The 16,235-nt window shown below is 41.9% G+C and overlaps 1 protein-coding gene across 1 annotated transcript in view; it reads right to left on the reverse strand.

The window, feature by feature from the left end:
• The window catches only part of ADGRA3 (adhesion G protein-coupled receptor A3), a 137,175-nt gene that overhangs the window by 67,617 nt on the left and 53,323 nt on the right, over nucleotides 1-16,235 (reverse strand). Inside the window, exons 3-4 of the mRNA XM_033213892.1 lie at nucleotides 8,814-8,885; nucleotides 2,000-2,071 (exon numbers count right to left, since the gene is read on the reverse strand). Of these exons, the coding sequence (XP_033069783.1) occupies nucleotides 2,000-2,071; nucleotides 8,814-8,885 (144 nt within the window). The remainder of the gene's footprint in view (nucleotides 1-1,999; nucleotides 2,072-8,813; nucleotides 8,886-16,235) is intronic.

The raw sequence follows: 16,235 nt of genomic DNA on the forward strand, positions 1-16,235 counted from the left end.
GCAGTGAGCCGAGACTGTGCCACTGCACTCCAGCCTAGGCGACAAAGTGAGACTCCATCTCAAGAAAAAAAAAAAAGTAAAAATACAAAATTCTCAAGAAGGGATTTTAAAAAGCACTGAGATAGAAATGTTTGCAAAGGGCCGGGCGCGGTGGCTCAAGCCTGTAATCCCAGCACTTTGGGAGGCCGAGACGGGCGGATCACAAGGTCAGGAGATCGAGACCATCCTGGCTAACACGGTGAAACCCCATCTCTACTAAAAATACAAAAACTAGCCGGGCGAGGTGGCGGGCGCCTGTAGTCCCAGCTACTTAGGAGGCTGAGGCAGGAGAATGGCGTAAACCCGGGAGGTGGAGCTTGCAGTGAGCTGAGATCCGGCCACTGCACTCCAGCCTGGGAGACAGAGCCAGACTCCGTCTGAAAAAAAAAAAAAAAAAAAAGAAATGTTTGCAAGGCAGTTACAAAGGAGTTAAGAAGCAATTAATTTAACTAACTTCAAGTCATGAGTAAAGCTGCACACCAAATCAATCTTTTATTGAAAAACAAAAATCAGGCCATATACCTTTCCCTGAAAATGAAAGGACACACTGGAAACAGCTACAAATTTCCTATGCAGCAGGAACGTTCTGTTCTACTCTAATAACTGATCTGAAGTCTCTTCCCTTACTGTATAGATGAAAGAATCTCATCATTTAAGCTCCTAATTGGTTTTTCAAAGGTAACGTGAAATACAAGAAACATTCTAAAAAGCTACAAGGAGAAAGAACCGCAAGTAGACAACCCTTACACTGACCTTCCACTCCACATCTAGCATTTCATGCGGAACCCTATTCCCAGACGGCTTGTCTCTAAAACACGATTTCGTGCCATTTTCCAACAGAAATGTCTTTTAGTGGCTTCCTATTGTTTAATCAGTTCTAAGCCCCTATCTGCTTTTCATACATTTCAAAATAAAGCTCTATGATAAATAATCAGCCTTATGTATAATTACTCTCAAACAGAACTTTTATTACTTTTTTTAATTTTTTTGAGACAGTCTTGGCCTGTCACCCAGAGCTGGAGTGCAGTGGTGCAATCTTGGCTCACTGCAACCTCTGCCTCCTGGGTTCAAGCAATTCTCGTGCCTCAGCCTCCCGAGTAGCTGGGACTACAGGTATGCGCCACCACACCCGGCTAATTTTTGTACTTTTAGTAGAGATGGGGTTTTACCATGTTGGCCAGGCTGGTCTCCAACTCCTGACCTCCAGTGAGCTGTCTGCCTCGGCCTCCCAAAGTGCTGGGATTACAGGCGTGAGCCACCATGTCTGGCTTAAAACTTGTTTTTTAAAAAAAGATATAAACATACTTGATGACTTATACAAAGTTCTTCCACATTTATATTCTATATAAATTATAATAAACAGATATATATAACTTAAATGTTAAATAATCATTGTAACTTTGAGCTACTATTAATCCTACTTTGTAGGTGAAAAACAGAAAAGTCAAACAACTCACCCCAAATCACATGGTCAGAGGCACAATTCAAATGGTTATTTTACTCCAAGCCCACCAGCCCTCCCCTTGACAAATGGCCTTGTTCTCATTCCCACCTTCATGTATCATTGGTTTGGCTTCTTTTCCTTTCTAACTACCCAGATCTCTGCAAATCTTCTGGGCCATCAGCGTACATCAGCTCAAATTTTCCCAGACTAGCAAAGCTTTTGATCATACCTCTCAGCATGAATGTGCTCTCTGTTGCATGTACTACACCGTGTTATGTGGTGTGTGTGTACATGTGTCTGTGTGCGCACATGTGTCTGTGTGTGGTGTGGTAAGGTACCATTATATTCTGAGCAGATTACACCCCCATGATTAAACTGTGAGCTCTCTGTCCCTTAAGGCTTCTAAAACCCCTACAGTTGCTACTTATAATTAAATAGATCATAAGTTTCATACATATTTAGGTACTGGCTCTAATGCTTCCTTATCTTTTAATGGGAAAGAAAAGATGTACTTACAGCCGAACCAGATTGGTGAGTCCTCGAAATATGTCTGCATTCAGACATCCTATTCGATTGTTTGTCAGATCCCTAAGGAGAAGGGTGGGAAAGTGTCTTCAATTAGTTCTCTTGGTTAATGAAGGTCTCATGCATTCAGTATTCAAGAACAGCACCCAGGTATCGCACAAGACCTTTATTCTAGCATATTTGAGATATTTACTCTACTTAAGTGAGATAAGCATAGCAGTGAGGCCGAAAATGATCCTTGCTTTCACTTACTGCCGGCACGCACAGACTAATGCTGCTCAATTATGGTGCCCTCTATATTTCAAGTACTTACTCTTGCAAAATTACTCAAGATAAAATTGGAGTAGTAAAAATGAGACTCAAACTATCTTGCTGCCCGCAATTCAATTCCTTAGATGACCTACACAGTTAATTATGCTGGGGCAGTTGGAGAACTGAGCCCAAACTCAGCCAGTAAATAACGGATAATGGATAAAAGGGCAAATTATTACAATGATGGAACTTTTGTTTCCTGAGGAACATCTGAAAATACCATTTTCTGACTTCATTCCTTAAATACTCAGAAGTTTCAACTATAATGAAAAAAAAAAAAAAAACTACCGTGTTAGCTTTCAGTTTACAGATCTATCATTCAGACTCCAAGCCAAATTACTTTAACAATATCTATGATATGGCCCAATTATTTTTGCAATCACTCCTCATTTCTATTTCCTATTAAATGTTACCTTCTAAATATTTTTTACTTCTCAATGAAACTTTTTTCTTTTTACCTATGTAAAAGTTTTAGTTAATATTTTGTTCTATCCCTATTTATTTATTTTGCTTGACATCAAGGACAATGAACACAATTTTATTTTTACATTTAATCAGAGACCTGCACTGGTTTAAAAGTAAAAACTTTACGTTGGGAGATAACCACTAACAATATCTGTAACTTTCACCTGGGATGGCATGACTTGCATCATTGTTTTCAGTGGACTTAGTAAGCCCTATGCAAGAAAACCCTGAAGCAATGAATCTTAAGTTTTATTAGTTGCTAGACTTGGAATAATTCATCACACTTTGAATTCTAACAAAATAATTAGAATAAGCTCCCTAAGCCAAACTTTCAAAAATATTTTCATCATATTGCCTCCAAAGTCCCTATTATTCTCTCTCATAGAGAGGTACACATTCTTTGAGTTACTCAGTTACTCTTCAATAAGGCGATCTACACCATCCATCTCAAACTAAAAGTATTGGATTCCAAACTGTGTACTTGGTCATGGCAGAAGATGTAGTAGTCTCACCAGAAATTCTAAGAACATAGCATTTGAATCAGGTACCTAACTCATTTGCATTTTTCCTTGACTATTTCAAAAGTTAAAATGAGATGGTTTAATTTTAGGTGTCAACTTGGCTGGATTGAGAGGGCTCACTGGCTGGTGAAGCATTGGTTTGGGTGTGTCTGTGAGGGCGTTTCCAGGGGAGATTGGTGCAGGAGTGAATGGACAGAGAGGAAGGACCTGCCCTCAATGTGGGTGGGCACTATCCAATCAGCTGGAGCCCCACTGGGACAAACAGGCAAAAGAGAGGGCTTATCTCTCTCAGTTCTCTCTCCCCTTCCGCCTTCTCCTCCTATTGTTGGACATCAGGCTACAGGTTGTCTTTTGGACTCTGGAACTTGCATCATTGGGCTTCCTGGGGCTTTTAGGACTTCGGCCTTAGACTGGGGACTGCTCAGTTTGTCCAGTTCTGAGGCTTCCAGACTTGGACTGAGCTATGCTACAGGATTCATAGGCCCTTCAGCTTGCAGAAAGCCTATTGCGGGACCTCTCTCCCTCTGTGATCATGTGAGCCAATCCTAATAAATCCCCTAATAAATCCCCTCTCATACATCCTACTGGTCCTCTCTCTCTGGAGAGGCCTAACACAGCACCTTAGGTAATCCTGGTCTTCAATAATTTCATAGTTCTGCCTTCCCTCTCTTATGACAACTTTTGATAAAAGAATCTTAAGCAATACAAGTCTCTATCTGTCCTCGTTGTTCTGTAGCTCCTAAGTATTTAATCATACGGGGCCTTTTCGTGTAAATTCCAGTTGATTTTCCTTTTATTTCGGGGTTTCACTGTTAACAAAAGGCATCTTCTTGTAAATTGTTGCGCAAACAAGCGTATCTGGGCTCTATTTATAATCTTGTCTCAATTCTGAGCTTTAAATGGTGCAATTACCATTGATTCTCCGGGAAACAATTTCATTACAGCCATACCTACTTAAAATGGTATTTAGATACTGATAATGGGTTTTTATTTGGATTGAAAATCAACTTAAATTCGCTGATAAAACACAAGAGAAAGTGATGGATCCAGGGTTCACCTACTTCTGATCGTATATTCTTCAGAGAGCCACTTCAACTTCCTGATTCAAATTATTTATAAACTAAAGGCAAAGGCATGGTATAGTAACAAAAATACTTTATGTATGCTTGTTAAGGGAGATGCACAATTGAAATTAATGACTTAAGAACCCATAAGAAAAAGGGTCTGTATCTATGAGCAACTAGCCAACACTACTGTCAAATATCTTTATATCCCGTTGAGTTTACATACAGGACTTCTTCAGCTTGCAAGTTGTGTATCCTAAGTTAATTACAAGTCATCTGTTTGGAATTAAGAATGTATCTTCTAATGGGAAGAATATTATAAATGGCAATTACCTTCCTAAGCAAGAACACAAGAGACTACTTAACATGTAACAGTGAAAGACTACTAAAGCAATGCCTGGTACAATATCAGTAATTATATTAAATACTCCTGAACAAGAATTTTTAAAATTCATTTTGGATGGCAGTGCTTATGAGTTTATTTACTGAAAGATAAATAACTAGATGGAGATTCTAAGATAGTCTGCAGTATCTAAAACATAACGAAGAAACTGCTTTTTATTAACAGCCAAGTTTTCTTCAACCTATATCTCAGCATAGAGATACAATCAGCATTAATATTTTTATTACCTAAAAGCTGCGACTACAACAGTGTGGAACACAGAGGGAGTGGGTAAGAAAAGGGCCTGAGAGGATAATTTCACATTCCTCTCATTAAGGCAAAAAACGGAGATTGGAGGGAAAAATATTCTAAAAGTTCTCATACTTTCACATCAGAATCACTGGGAGGGATGGTCGAAATAAAAATCATTCAGCATCAGCCCCAGAGTTTCTGATAGGGTAGATGTGAGCTCCTACACTTTTGCTTTCTACTTGAGGACTCATGTTCCTAGGCATGGGTGCAAAACTGACTCAGGCACAGACAGAAGCACAAAGAAAGTGAGTCACTGCTGTAAATCGCGCTCACCTGCTGCTGCCCCTCCACTCCCTAATGACCTGTCTGGAGGCGCAGCCTGTTTACGGTCATGCTCCATATCCCCTGCCTGTGTCTGGATAGCTGAGTCCTAACAACTTCCAAGACTCTTACAGCAGCTAAACTCTAGCTACCGCGTCATCTCCTTGCAACTGTATTTTGATTCCATATCCAGGCTCGTGGTCAGTGTTCGTAATTCCATTAGACTGCAGACCCCTCAAGAGGTTCCTGATTTACCTGTGTGTCTCCAGAGCCTTGCTCACAGTTGGGCTCTCAGGATGAACTTCAGGAATTTTTGTTTAACTGAACTGACACCGATCACCACCTTATCACTTTGATTAAGCTGCCATACCTGGTTGAGAGTGCTTTTACTGAACGCTAAACCTGGCTTGGTCCCATGCAATCTGATGCCTAAGCTCCACCCTCCTATAACTCTTACCTTTCTTAAGTTCTTTCTTCTAGAACTCCAATCTCCACTACCACGTACCCCAGACCAGCCAGTTTTTCTAACTTGTTTCATTAAAAGCCTTCACTAGAAAATAATAAAGTGTAAAATGGGCGGAAGAGAAGAAATCTGATTAGTAGCAAGATCTCCTCCAGATGGCCCTGAGCTTCTAATGAGTGCAGACAAAGACTGATAAACACAGGGAACCACCACTCACCCTCAGCAAAAAATACGGTAGGAAAATTCCCTACTGATTCAAATTGTAACTAATTTTCAAAGACAAAGAGAAAATCCTTTAACTCCTACCGTTCTTAATCTTACAGAATTCTGACCCTTAAGACTAAGAGAGAAAAATAGGAGGAAAGCTACAGATGACAGGTTTTAGATGAAAGATATTTTACTTGCAAAAGCAATAACCAAAAAAATATTTTGCAAAAAGGGCATGACCAATTTTTACAATTGGATTTGACAATAAAAAAGAACAGGTTTTGCAAATACTGCATGTTCTCACTTTTAAGCGGGAGCTAAATGATGAGAACACATGGACACATAGAGGGAACAACACACACTGAGGCCTTTTGGAGGGAGGAGGGTGGCGGGAGGGAGAGGATCAAGAAAAACAAGTAACGGGTACTAGGTTTAATACCCGGGTGATGAAATAATCTGTACAACAAACCCCCATGGCACAAGTTTACCTATGCAACAAGCCTGCACTTGTACCCCTGAACTAAAAAGTTAAAAAAAAAAAAAAAAAGAAAGAAAGAAATAGGTTTTAAACGACTAAGTAAGACAAAAGATGTCAAAAGTATTAGGATGGAAAGTCAATGTCAACATTTAAGTCATGGCGTAATTAAACTAAAAGCAGCCATACCCAGTGTTATTATGCAAATACCACAGAAAACCAGTAAGACATAAAAAAATACCCACACACACTGGAGGGGGAAAAAATAAGAAAACTTAAAGAAGTGTATAAGAATCCCAAAAAAACAAGAGATAGAGCCAGCCAAAAGGATGACTATAAGGAAAATAAAATCACGGATCTGGTCTCTCTCCCTGATCTTTTGTCCCTGGTCTCCCTACACTTATGTGGTTTCTCCTTATTGCCATGAGAATATTTTGAAATACAAATCTGATAATGTCAATTCCATGTTCAAAAAGTTCTGGTAGCCCCCTACTGTCTAAAGAACAGATTAAACATTTTTAACATAGCAGGTCTTCAAAAGCCCAGTCCCCTGACCAGTATGATCTTCCAATATTCTTTTTCCTCTTTCTACTTTCTGCTCTGATCAAAGAACTAAACTATTGTCCCAAGAGATACATTCTTGCACACCTGCGCCCGCCCTGTTTGGAAGGCCTTTTTAATACATATTCATTCCCTGGGAGCAAGTTCAAATCTAAACAAGTCTGTGGCTCTCACAGCAGGCTGTTCCCATCGCAGGCGCTCTCTCCTTTCCCTAGCAGGTTATGTTTATGATTTTACCTGTTACAGCACCTGTGTGTACGTTCAGATGTATTTTCACTAATGACTGAAGGGTAGCAGAACATGCCACCCCAAACATGTCATATTGGCATAAGGATTATTTCTAGCTACAGGCCGATTGAAAAGCAGATAGATACAAGAAAAGCTCTCTGCTCTACCCTAGCTGACGAAAAAGCAGGACATAAATTTAGAAAGGTATCCCTCCTCCCCTCTCCACTAGAAAGGACAAAAGTTCCTCTCGGGAGAGGGCTTTGGACCCTTATCAGCTTAGTCAAGGCACCAAAGGAATCTACATAACAAGCATTACTAATTAGACTTTATCTACCATTAGTCTCCCGTATATTTGCCTTCCCACAATTTGCTTTCCCTTAAGAGACTCAAGATCCTTCTCCTTTGTCTTGTCACTTCTCAAAAAATGTATTGCTCCTTGCTGAAAGGCTACATAAGCCAGAGTTCTGTGCCACCTCTTTTGAGAATTACTCTTTTCCTGAGTTTTCTCAATAAACTTCTGTTTTTCTCTTGTTAATCTGTCTTTTGTTAGAGGTCCAAGCTGAGAAACTGGAAGGGTAGAGGGAAAATTATTTTTCTTCTCCTACATTATCTATCCCCCCAACCCCAAGAGTCTGCAAGATCTTCCGAAGAAGTCAGGGCATGGTAAGTGGTTAAGTGCTCAGTAAATGCTTTCAGAAAGAATAAAGGATGGAGAGACAGTCCTCATGGCTTTTTTGTAGAGCCACTTCTAAAATGTGGGCCTGCTCAGACAGCAACTGCGAAAGGAGCTTCGTATAGGAGATAGGGGAGTTGTTTAGCTTCAGAAGCAATAAAAAACTGGTCCTTGGGTTTTAAAATTGTAATATATAGATACACATGAAAATGGCAAGACTTTAAATCATTACTTAAAAGGTACCTTTGTTTACATGGCATTTACAACGGACACAGTTTGAATGGATTTGTAATTTGAAAATCGTTTACAGATTATGTCTGCTGGCAAAGCCGACATGGTAATGATTTTAGTAGCAGAAGAGGAACACAGCCAGCCACCATCAAACAAATCAAACCACTGTGCAAATTAACCACCTTCTCAGCTACTTATATAAAATATTCTTTCTGTTTTTCTTTCTTTTTGTTTTCTTGAGACAGAGTCTCGCCCTGTCGTGCAGTGGCACGATCTCAGATCATTGCGGTCTCCCACTCCCAGGTTCCAGTGATTCTCCTGCCTCAGCCTCCCAGGTCGCTGGGACTACAGGCACACACCACCATGACAGCTAATTTTTGTATTTTTAATAGAAACGGGGTTTCCCCATGTTGGTCAGGCGGGTCTCGAACTCCTGACCTCAGGTGATCCACCCGCCTCGGCCTCCCAAAGTGCGAGGATTACAGGCGTGAGCCACTGCGCGCAGCCTTTTTCTGTTTCTGTATCAGGGACCTGGTCAGGTGAAGCTCAAAGAATTATTAAATGTCCATTTTTCATCATGTTAAAGTAAGTTGACAGCTACTTATACAAGGAACAATTCAAACTCACAAGCAAGCAATTCAAACACTTACAATCTTTTTAGAGATGACAGTCCCCAAAAGGCACCTGGATCTATACTACTAATAAGATTGTTTCGGAGGTCCCTGTTAAAAATAAAATAAAAGTTATTCACATATCAACACTGTAACAAGTATTCAGGCACACCACACTTACCTGCTATACAAAAAAAACAAAAGTATAATAGGAGGAAACTGAAGTCAAAATGATTAAGCCAAGATCAAGCCAGTAGTAAATGGCAGAGTCAGAATGCAAATTTGACAAATCTAGCTCCAGAGCCTTTTGGTTTGGTAAATAAAAGAATAAAAATATATGTCATAAAAGAAATATGTGACCTAATATATTATTTAACTTCACAATTATCACTGAACTACAATCATATACATTACTTCTATAATTTCTTCCTTAGTATGCCATACTTTGAATATCAAAGTAAATCTAATTACAATTGTCACAAACATCATTCAATTGAATTTTTAAAACCCATCTTCAAAAATATACACTCTAAAATTCATGTCTTTTGGTTGTTCATATATTTCTCCTTCCCTGGCCTTCTAAATTTTGGTTTTTATCTTTTTTGTTGTTGCTGTCATTTGAGACGGAGTCTTGCTCTGTCAACCAGGCTGGAGTGCAGTGGTGTGATCTTGGCTCACTGCAACCTCCGCCTCCCAGGCTCAAGCAATTCTCGTGCCTCAGCCTCCTGAGTAGGTGGGGTTACAGGCGCCTGACACCACACCCAACTAATTTTTGGTATTTTTAGTAGAGACAGGGTTTTGCCATGTTGGCCAGGCTGGTCTCGAACTCCTGACCTCAAGCAATCTGCCTGCCTCGGTCTCTCAAAGTGCTGGGATTACAGGCATGAGCCACCACACTCGGCCTATGGTTAGGTTTTCTATGAGGTGAGGATATAAAATAAGTGTGTGATAAACCACAATACATAGCTCAAAGCACAGATGCACAAGCTTCATACCACGTGGAATTTGATAGCAGTCACCATTTATCCTCATTCTTCTCAATTACGCTGGCACGTCCATGCAAGAGCACTACTACTTAGGGATGGGAGGCAGCAGTGAGTGTCTCAGCCACATCCCTCTACCTGCGTGGTTTTGCAGATAGGCTATGGCTACAGCTCTCTTCCTGGTCACTGGGCTCAGCTGGGGACTTACCAGTTGCCTATACAAGTGTTTGGCTAGACCTCTGCGGAGAGCTGACAGTCTAAACACGGTCCTTTTCCCTAGACCACACTTCTGCCAGTGACTGGCCCACTCTTCAGCTTTATGGGACCCCCTCAGCTGGGACTGTCTGTCAGGACTCACCTACAGCCTTGTCTGCTGAAGCCAGAGTGGCCTCTGCTCATCTCCCAGGGAAGCTGAAGCCAGATGGCAAACTGAAACTCTTTTCAGTTTTTCTTCTCCTGACATCCTTACATCACAGCGGCAACCTTGCCCCTTCTTTATATAGCCACGTGTACGCTTCCAACACTACTCTTCATTTAAGGATGCACACACCGTTGGTGAAACAAAACAGACACGTAGAGAAATGCTCAGTACAAGCCAAGGTAACCAGTACCTCCAGGGTGCCTTAGTCCCTTATTTACTTGAAATGTACAAGACCTTCCTGGAAGCAGACCCTGGAACACTGGCACCCCCTGTCAGCACAGCACTGAGTGAGGCTCTTTAACGACAATTGCTCCGTCATGGGCGTTCTCACCTGTGCCCAGGCAGTCTAAATTATTTAGAGGAAAATCCTCAGTTTGCCTTCTCCACCCACTCCAAATCAGAAAGCAGCGGGCATCCCTTCTCTACCTACGTGACAGAAAGGACTCCAAGGAAGTCTCGTGGCAATGAACACAGATTCATGTGTTTTCTTCCATCCAATCAGAGGCACATTCAACGTCACTGTGCCAGCAGCTAATGAAAGTGAACTGCTATACATGGCATGCCTCATAACATGTGTGTTTTCTCTCAGGCTCATTCTATCAATACAGCAAAAGTTACAACATCAAAATTGGCTTCTGGTTGGATTCCCCAGACATTTCACAAAAGCATCCCGAGGAGGTTGGCCCTTCGCTCAGCAGCGAAGCCCAGAGCGTATTTACCATAAGCCCAGCATTTTTGATGTGTCAGTGACCCTGTGGCTTCCCACACTATGCGTGTTTAATACCTGGTGACAGAGACTGGACTAGAAATTCTCAAGAACGCTGCTCTGGAAATGCAACCTGTGAATTCTGGGATCACTGTGGCCTCCAGCAAATCCTATGGTCTTTCTTGCATCTCATCCCCATTTTAACACACGGGCACTCCTCAGTAGCTAGGGTTGGGATTGCAATTCTACCACCTCCCCACAATCAGAGCCAGGTTTTTCTAAATAAAACCAAACCCCCTGCAACTCCCCCCTCCCCAGTACTTCACAATATTGAAAAAAACAAAATGATTATTAAACATCAGTATAAAATCTATGCTCCGATTACTATCACTGGATAGGTATTTCATTAATCAGAATTCTGAAAACTTCATATTCTATAAGAAGAAAACAGCTTTGTCGATGCTGGTAACTACCCTAACTTTTCGGGTTTTTGCACCCAACCTCTAAGATATTTTCTAAATAAAGTATCTGAAAAGATCTGAAAAAGTCAGGAAGCGTCACAAAATACACTTAAATGGTCAGAAAAGGTCTTAGTAGTCAGGTAAACTCACAAATCCCATCCTTCTCTCTGGACTTCCAACCAGCTTTTAAGTTCTCCTCTTAACTTGGAGTAAAAAGATGGTCCCTGGTGTAGCAATTTCAACAGAAAGAGGAATATTATGCAGAGGGTAAGTTCCCTACTGTGAACGCCATGGTCCCAGCCAGCATCCTTATCTCCAGGTACCTGCTGCAGCAGACACTGACAGCACAGCAGTGCTCACACTTGCAGTCCCTCTATCTCCAACTCATCCCCATGCAGCCTTCTCTTGGGCACCTCCTGAGAGTCAATCCATTAAGGTCAGAGGTAAAGGGCATGAATGGGCATAGGAAGAGCCCTCACCCAGGAGGAAAACAGAATATCCCAGAGGGCTGGGGGGTCTGAGTGTGTGCCTCACTGGCTCCCAGCAGTCCCCAGTACCAGCTGTCTGCCGCAGGAGCTGCTTGGGAAGACACTGCCCTAACGGCTGCCCTTGCTTCTCATGGTCCAGCACCACATATGAGGGCTGCTGGGCAAACCTCCCAACCAAATTACTACACTGAAAGCTCACCTGGGGACCTGCTTCTGGGGAAATGTAGGTTAAGATATCAGCCTGGTAATGTGAACCAGCCAGTACCCAGGCCAAGCAGAGCCCTAAGGGCAAATAGCCACTCCACTCTAAGGACAAAGAGCCAAAAGGTGTAGACCAGAAGCCATTCAAAAATTCAAAGCTTCTACAGTGAGTGAAGGTGTGAAAGGTTTGCAACTATCAAAGGTTCCAAAATTTAATAGTAATAACACTATAATTATTGCTATCAATTATTTAATGTTTGTTTGTTTATTTGTTTATTTATTTATTTATTTGGTGGGGGAAGCAGCCTTCTCCATTGCTTTATGGTGGAAACACCTCTGCTTCTCCATATGGTACAGGTAGTGCCCCCAAATTTTCAACACCATCCCTTAAGGTATGACACCTGATCAACCTTGTGCAGATTTTTCAAATACTCTGGCCTTAGCAATTATATGATTTTGGTCTAACTACACCCAGGACTTGTGGGAGAGGAAGGGATGAGCATAGACATTCCCACTGGTTTGATAATAGGTCAAGATCTGAGTCTGGAGCTGCTAATGGCCCTGTGGCTATAATCTGAAGAAGCCAACAGAATGGAAAAGAGAAAAATGGTGAGCCCCTGGACCCAGCCAAGCCTGAAATCCACCTCTAACTCTGGGCTATTTAGATGCACAAACCACTAAATACAGTGAGTTGGTGTCTATCACTTATCAGACCATTAAGACCTTATAATCACCCTAGGAGGCAGTGTCATTGTTTAAGATGCGGAAACTCATGCGCAGAAAGATTAAGAAATTCAGCCAAGTTCTTGTTCTTAATAAGTGGCCAGGATTTAAGGGTATCTTTCTGATTGACACAGTGGAGATTTGCTAAAGGAACCAAGTAAATGTATAGCTAAAATAATAGGAAAACAGGTAAACCAAACACACTGAAAAGTTGGCCATGATCAAGTTGAGTTGCTGGAGGTAACATTCTTTCGACTTCTCCATATGTCTGAAAAACTAAGTTATTTCATGTGGTAACCCCCAGCCTTCCAACTAGGCGTCAAAGTCACTGCCTCTCTGTCCTGGTCATCACCATCAGCCTAGCCCAGGTTGTAAACCACACAAGTTCTCACCTACGTCCGATTCTCCATCTGAAGTGATCTTTTTAAACACAGACCTGATCAAGTCTCTGCTCTGATTGAAACCTGAAAAACATCCACAGTCCCTCAGAAGGAAGTTCAGGTGCGTTAAGGTAACTTCCAAGACTACCCGTGGTCCCAGCCTTGCCCACCTTTCCTTCACCAACTCTCACTTCCCATCTGCTCAACATCTTCCCTTAACACTCACCCTGTCTCTCTTCATTTATACCAGTCATACTGCAAGATGTTTCTAGAAAGGGTATTTCCTCTCACCTCTAGACCTCTGCACTTGGGATTCCCTGTCCCAAACACATCACAATCTCCTCCAACTCACAACTTCACCTCCATCCCTCTTCACCCACGTATCCTTGAGGCCTTGGGTGAAACTCCATTCCTTCCTCCAGAAAGATACCTGTGAACGCTGGGCACACTGGCTCACGCCTATAATCCCAGCACTTTGGGGGGCCGAGGCAGGCGGATCACCTGAGATCAGGAGTTCGAGACCAGCCTGGCCAACATGGGTGAAACCCCGTCTGTACTAGAAATACAAAAATTAGCCAGGCGTGGTAGCGCACACCTGTAGTCCCAGCTACTCAGGAGGCTGAGGCTTGAACTCAGGAGGCAGAGGCTGCAGTGAGCCGAGATCACACCACTGCTCTCCAGCTTGGCGACAGATCAAGACTCTGTCTCAAAAAAAAAAAAAAAAAAAACCTGTAAATAACAGTGCTCTGCACCCTGTCCTGTGGCATCTCTTATCACGCTGTACCAAGTGCACCTCAATTACTTCAACTGTCTTCACTGAGAGACCACAGGTTCCACAAGAGCAGGCTCTGCTCCACTCAGCGAGGGGGAGACACCCAATACAGGGTGTGTGGATGGATATGTTCATGGACAAAAGAACGCACCACGGCTACGAGACAGAATTACATTAACCTTTCTATAAAAATATTTTAGGCCGGGCGCAGTGGCTCACGTCTGTAATCCCAGCACTTTGGGAGGCCGAGACGGACGGATCACAAGGTCAGGAGATCGAGACCATCCTGGCTAACACGGTGAAACCCCGTCTCTACTAAAAAATACAAAAAACTAGCCGGGCGAGGTGGCGGGCGCCTGTAGTCCCAGCTACTCAGGAGGCTGAGGCAGGAGAATGGCGTAAACCCAGGAGGCAGAGCTTATAGTGAGCCGAGATCCCGCCACTGCACTCCAGCCTGGGCGACAGAGCGAGACTCCGTCCCCCGTCAGCCCCCAAAAAATATATATATATATTTTTTAGTAAGCTATGGTTGGCTACAAAATTACAAGGCTGATCATAAAGCCAGATAATTTGGAGAATGTAGTATCTCATTATGAATCATTTCCATTTCTCCATAAAAGTAGACAATCATGATGTCTGCAGTTGACCTTCGAATAATTCACCAAACATATGTAGGCATATTCCAATACAGAAGAAAAAAATGATGGCATATTGTTAATAATTACTGAATTGTTGAATCTGGGTAAGTAAATTGGTAATATGAAAGATTATGGCATTGTCCTTTCCATTTTTCTGTATATTTAAAACTTTTCATAATCAAATGTTTGATCCCCAGCATTTTAAGTCCCAGGAGGTACAGTTAATCATCAGGACTGACTTATTAGTTCCTATCTTCCTCCCTGCAACTCCTCAACTGACCCTCATTTCAACAAGATGATTTTATGAAAAAAGTCAACCTGTATGTTTTTCACTTGTTTTGCATAAGCTAAAAAGCTCTGTAAATAGAAATACATAATGTCAGTTCCATTTTTTTAAAACATACGTTTCCCTTTTCAGATTTTAAACAGCATCTACAACAGAAACTGATTTAGCTAAAGCAGTACATCAATTTGGAGTCAATGATGAACTGCATATGTTTCCACAAAATACCACTCATGAATAACTGAGTACTGTAATATAATTTAAAGATATACTTTTCCTTTAATAAAAAATTCCTGACATATTATATAACATTTAATAATAGCCATATTAATCAGGCATTGCCAAAATATATTTATAGTCAGATTCTCTCATTTAACATCCCCTTTTTCCCCCCACCAACCCACAGCTTCCCTAGTAAGCAGGAGTCTGACTTCAGGATGTATGGCTAAATCTGAGTACATTGGATCATTAAAGCATAAATGAGAAAAAAGCACAAGAATTGCTTAAACAGAACTAAAGGAATATTTTCAGTTCTCGGTAAAAGAATTGCCTCCTTTAGGAAAGAGCATAAAGTAGACCAGGTAAGATGTCTTTAACTGCAAGTATCAGAACCCTCAACTCAAAACAGCTTCAACAATCACAAAAGTAATTCTCTGGCATCACAGAAAATCAAGAGTTGGGCAACCTTTGTGGTTGCTTCCATCCATCTCTCAGATGCACCATCCTCAGAATGTAACTGTGCCTTCAGGCTGAGCCTGACTTACAATATGGAATCCCAGATTCAGAAATCACCTCCAACCACAAAGTCATAAAAAGAAACAGACTTTCTTCTCGTACCTCTCCTTAAAAGCTAGGAAATCTCTCTCCACACCCCACAGCAGGCTGCTCTGCTCCTCATCTCTTATTGACTAGGACAGACTCTGTCAACAGCTGGAAGAGATACTGAATTACCTTAGTGGCCTAGGGGTAGGATTCACATTGGAAAGTCAAACACACTGACCAGTAGGCAACTGTAGCGTCAGCAGTTAGAGTATATGGGGGAGGCATGTCACTAAATATTGGTAACTGAATATATAGCACAATACAAGAATGGCAATTCCATAAAATGAAGACAGAGATGGGGCTGGGCGCGGTCGTTCACGCCTGTAATTCCGGCACTTGGGAGGCCAAGGCGGACAGATCACTTGAGGTCAGGAGTTTGAGACCAGCCTGGCCAACATGGTGAAACCCCATCTCTACCCAAAATACAAAAATTAGCTGGGTGTGATGGCACACACCTGTAAACTCAGCTACATGGGAGACTGAGACAGGAGAATCACTTGAACCTGGGAGAGAGAGGTTGCAGGAAGCCAAGATCATGCCACCACACTCCAGCCTGCGCAAGAGTGAGACTCCATCTCACAAA

Source organism: Trachypithecus francoisi, unplaced genomic scaffold (assembly GCF_009764315.1).
Source record: "Trachypithecus francoisi isolate TF-2019V2 unplaced genomic scaffold, Tfra_2.0 Lachesis_group1, whole genome shotgun sequence".
Taxonomy (NCBI): Eukaryota; Metazoa; Chordata; class Mammalia; order Primates; family Cercopithecidae; genus Trachypithecus; species Trachypithecus francoisi.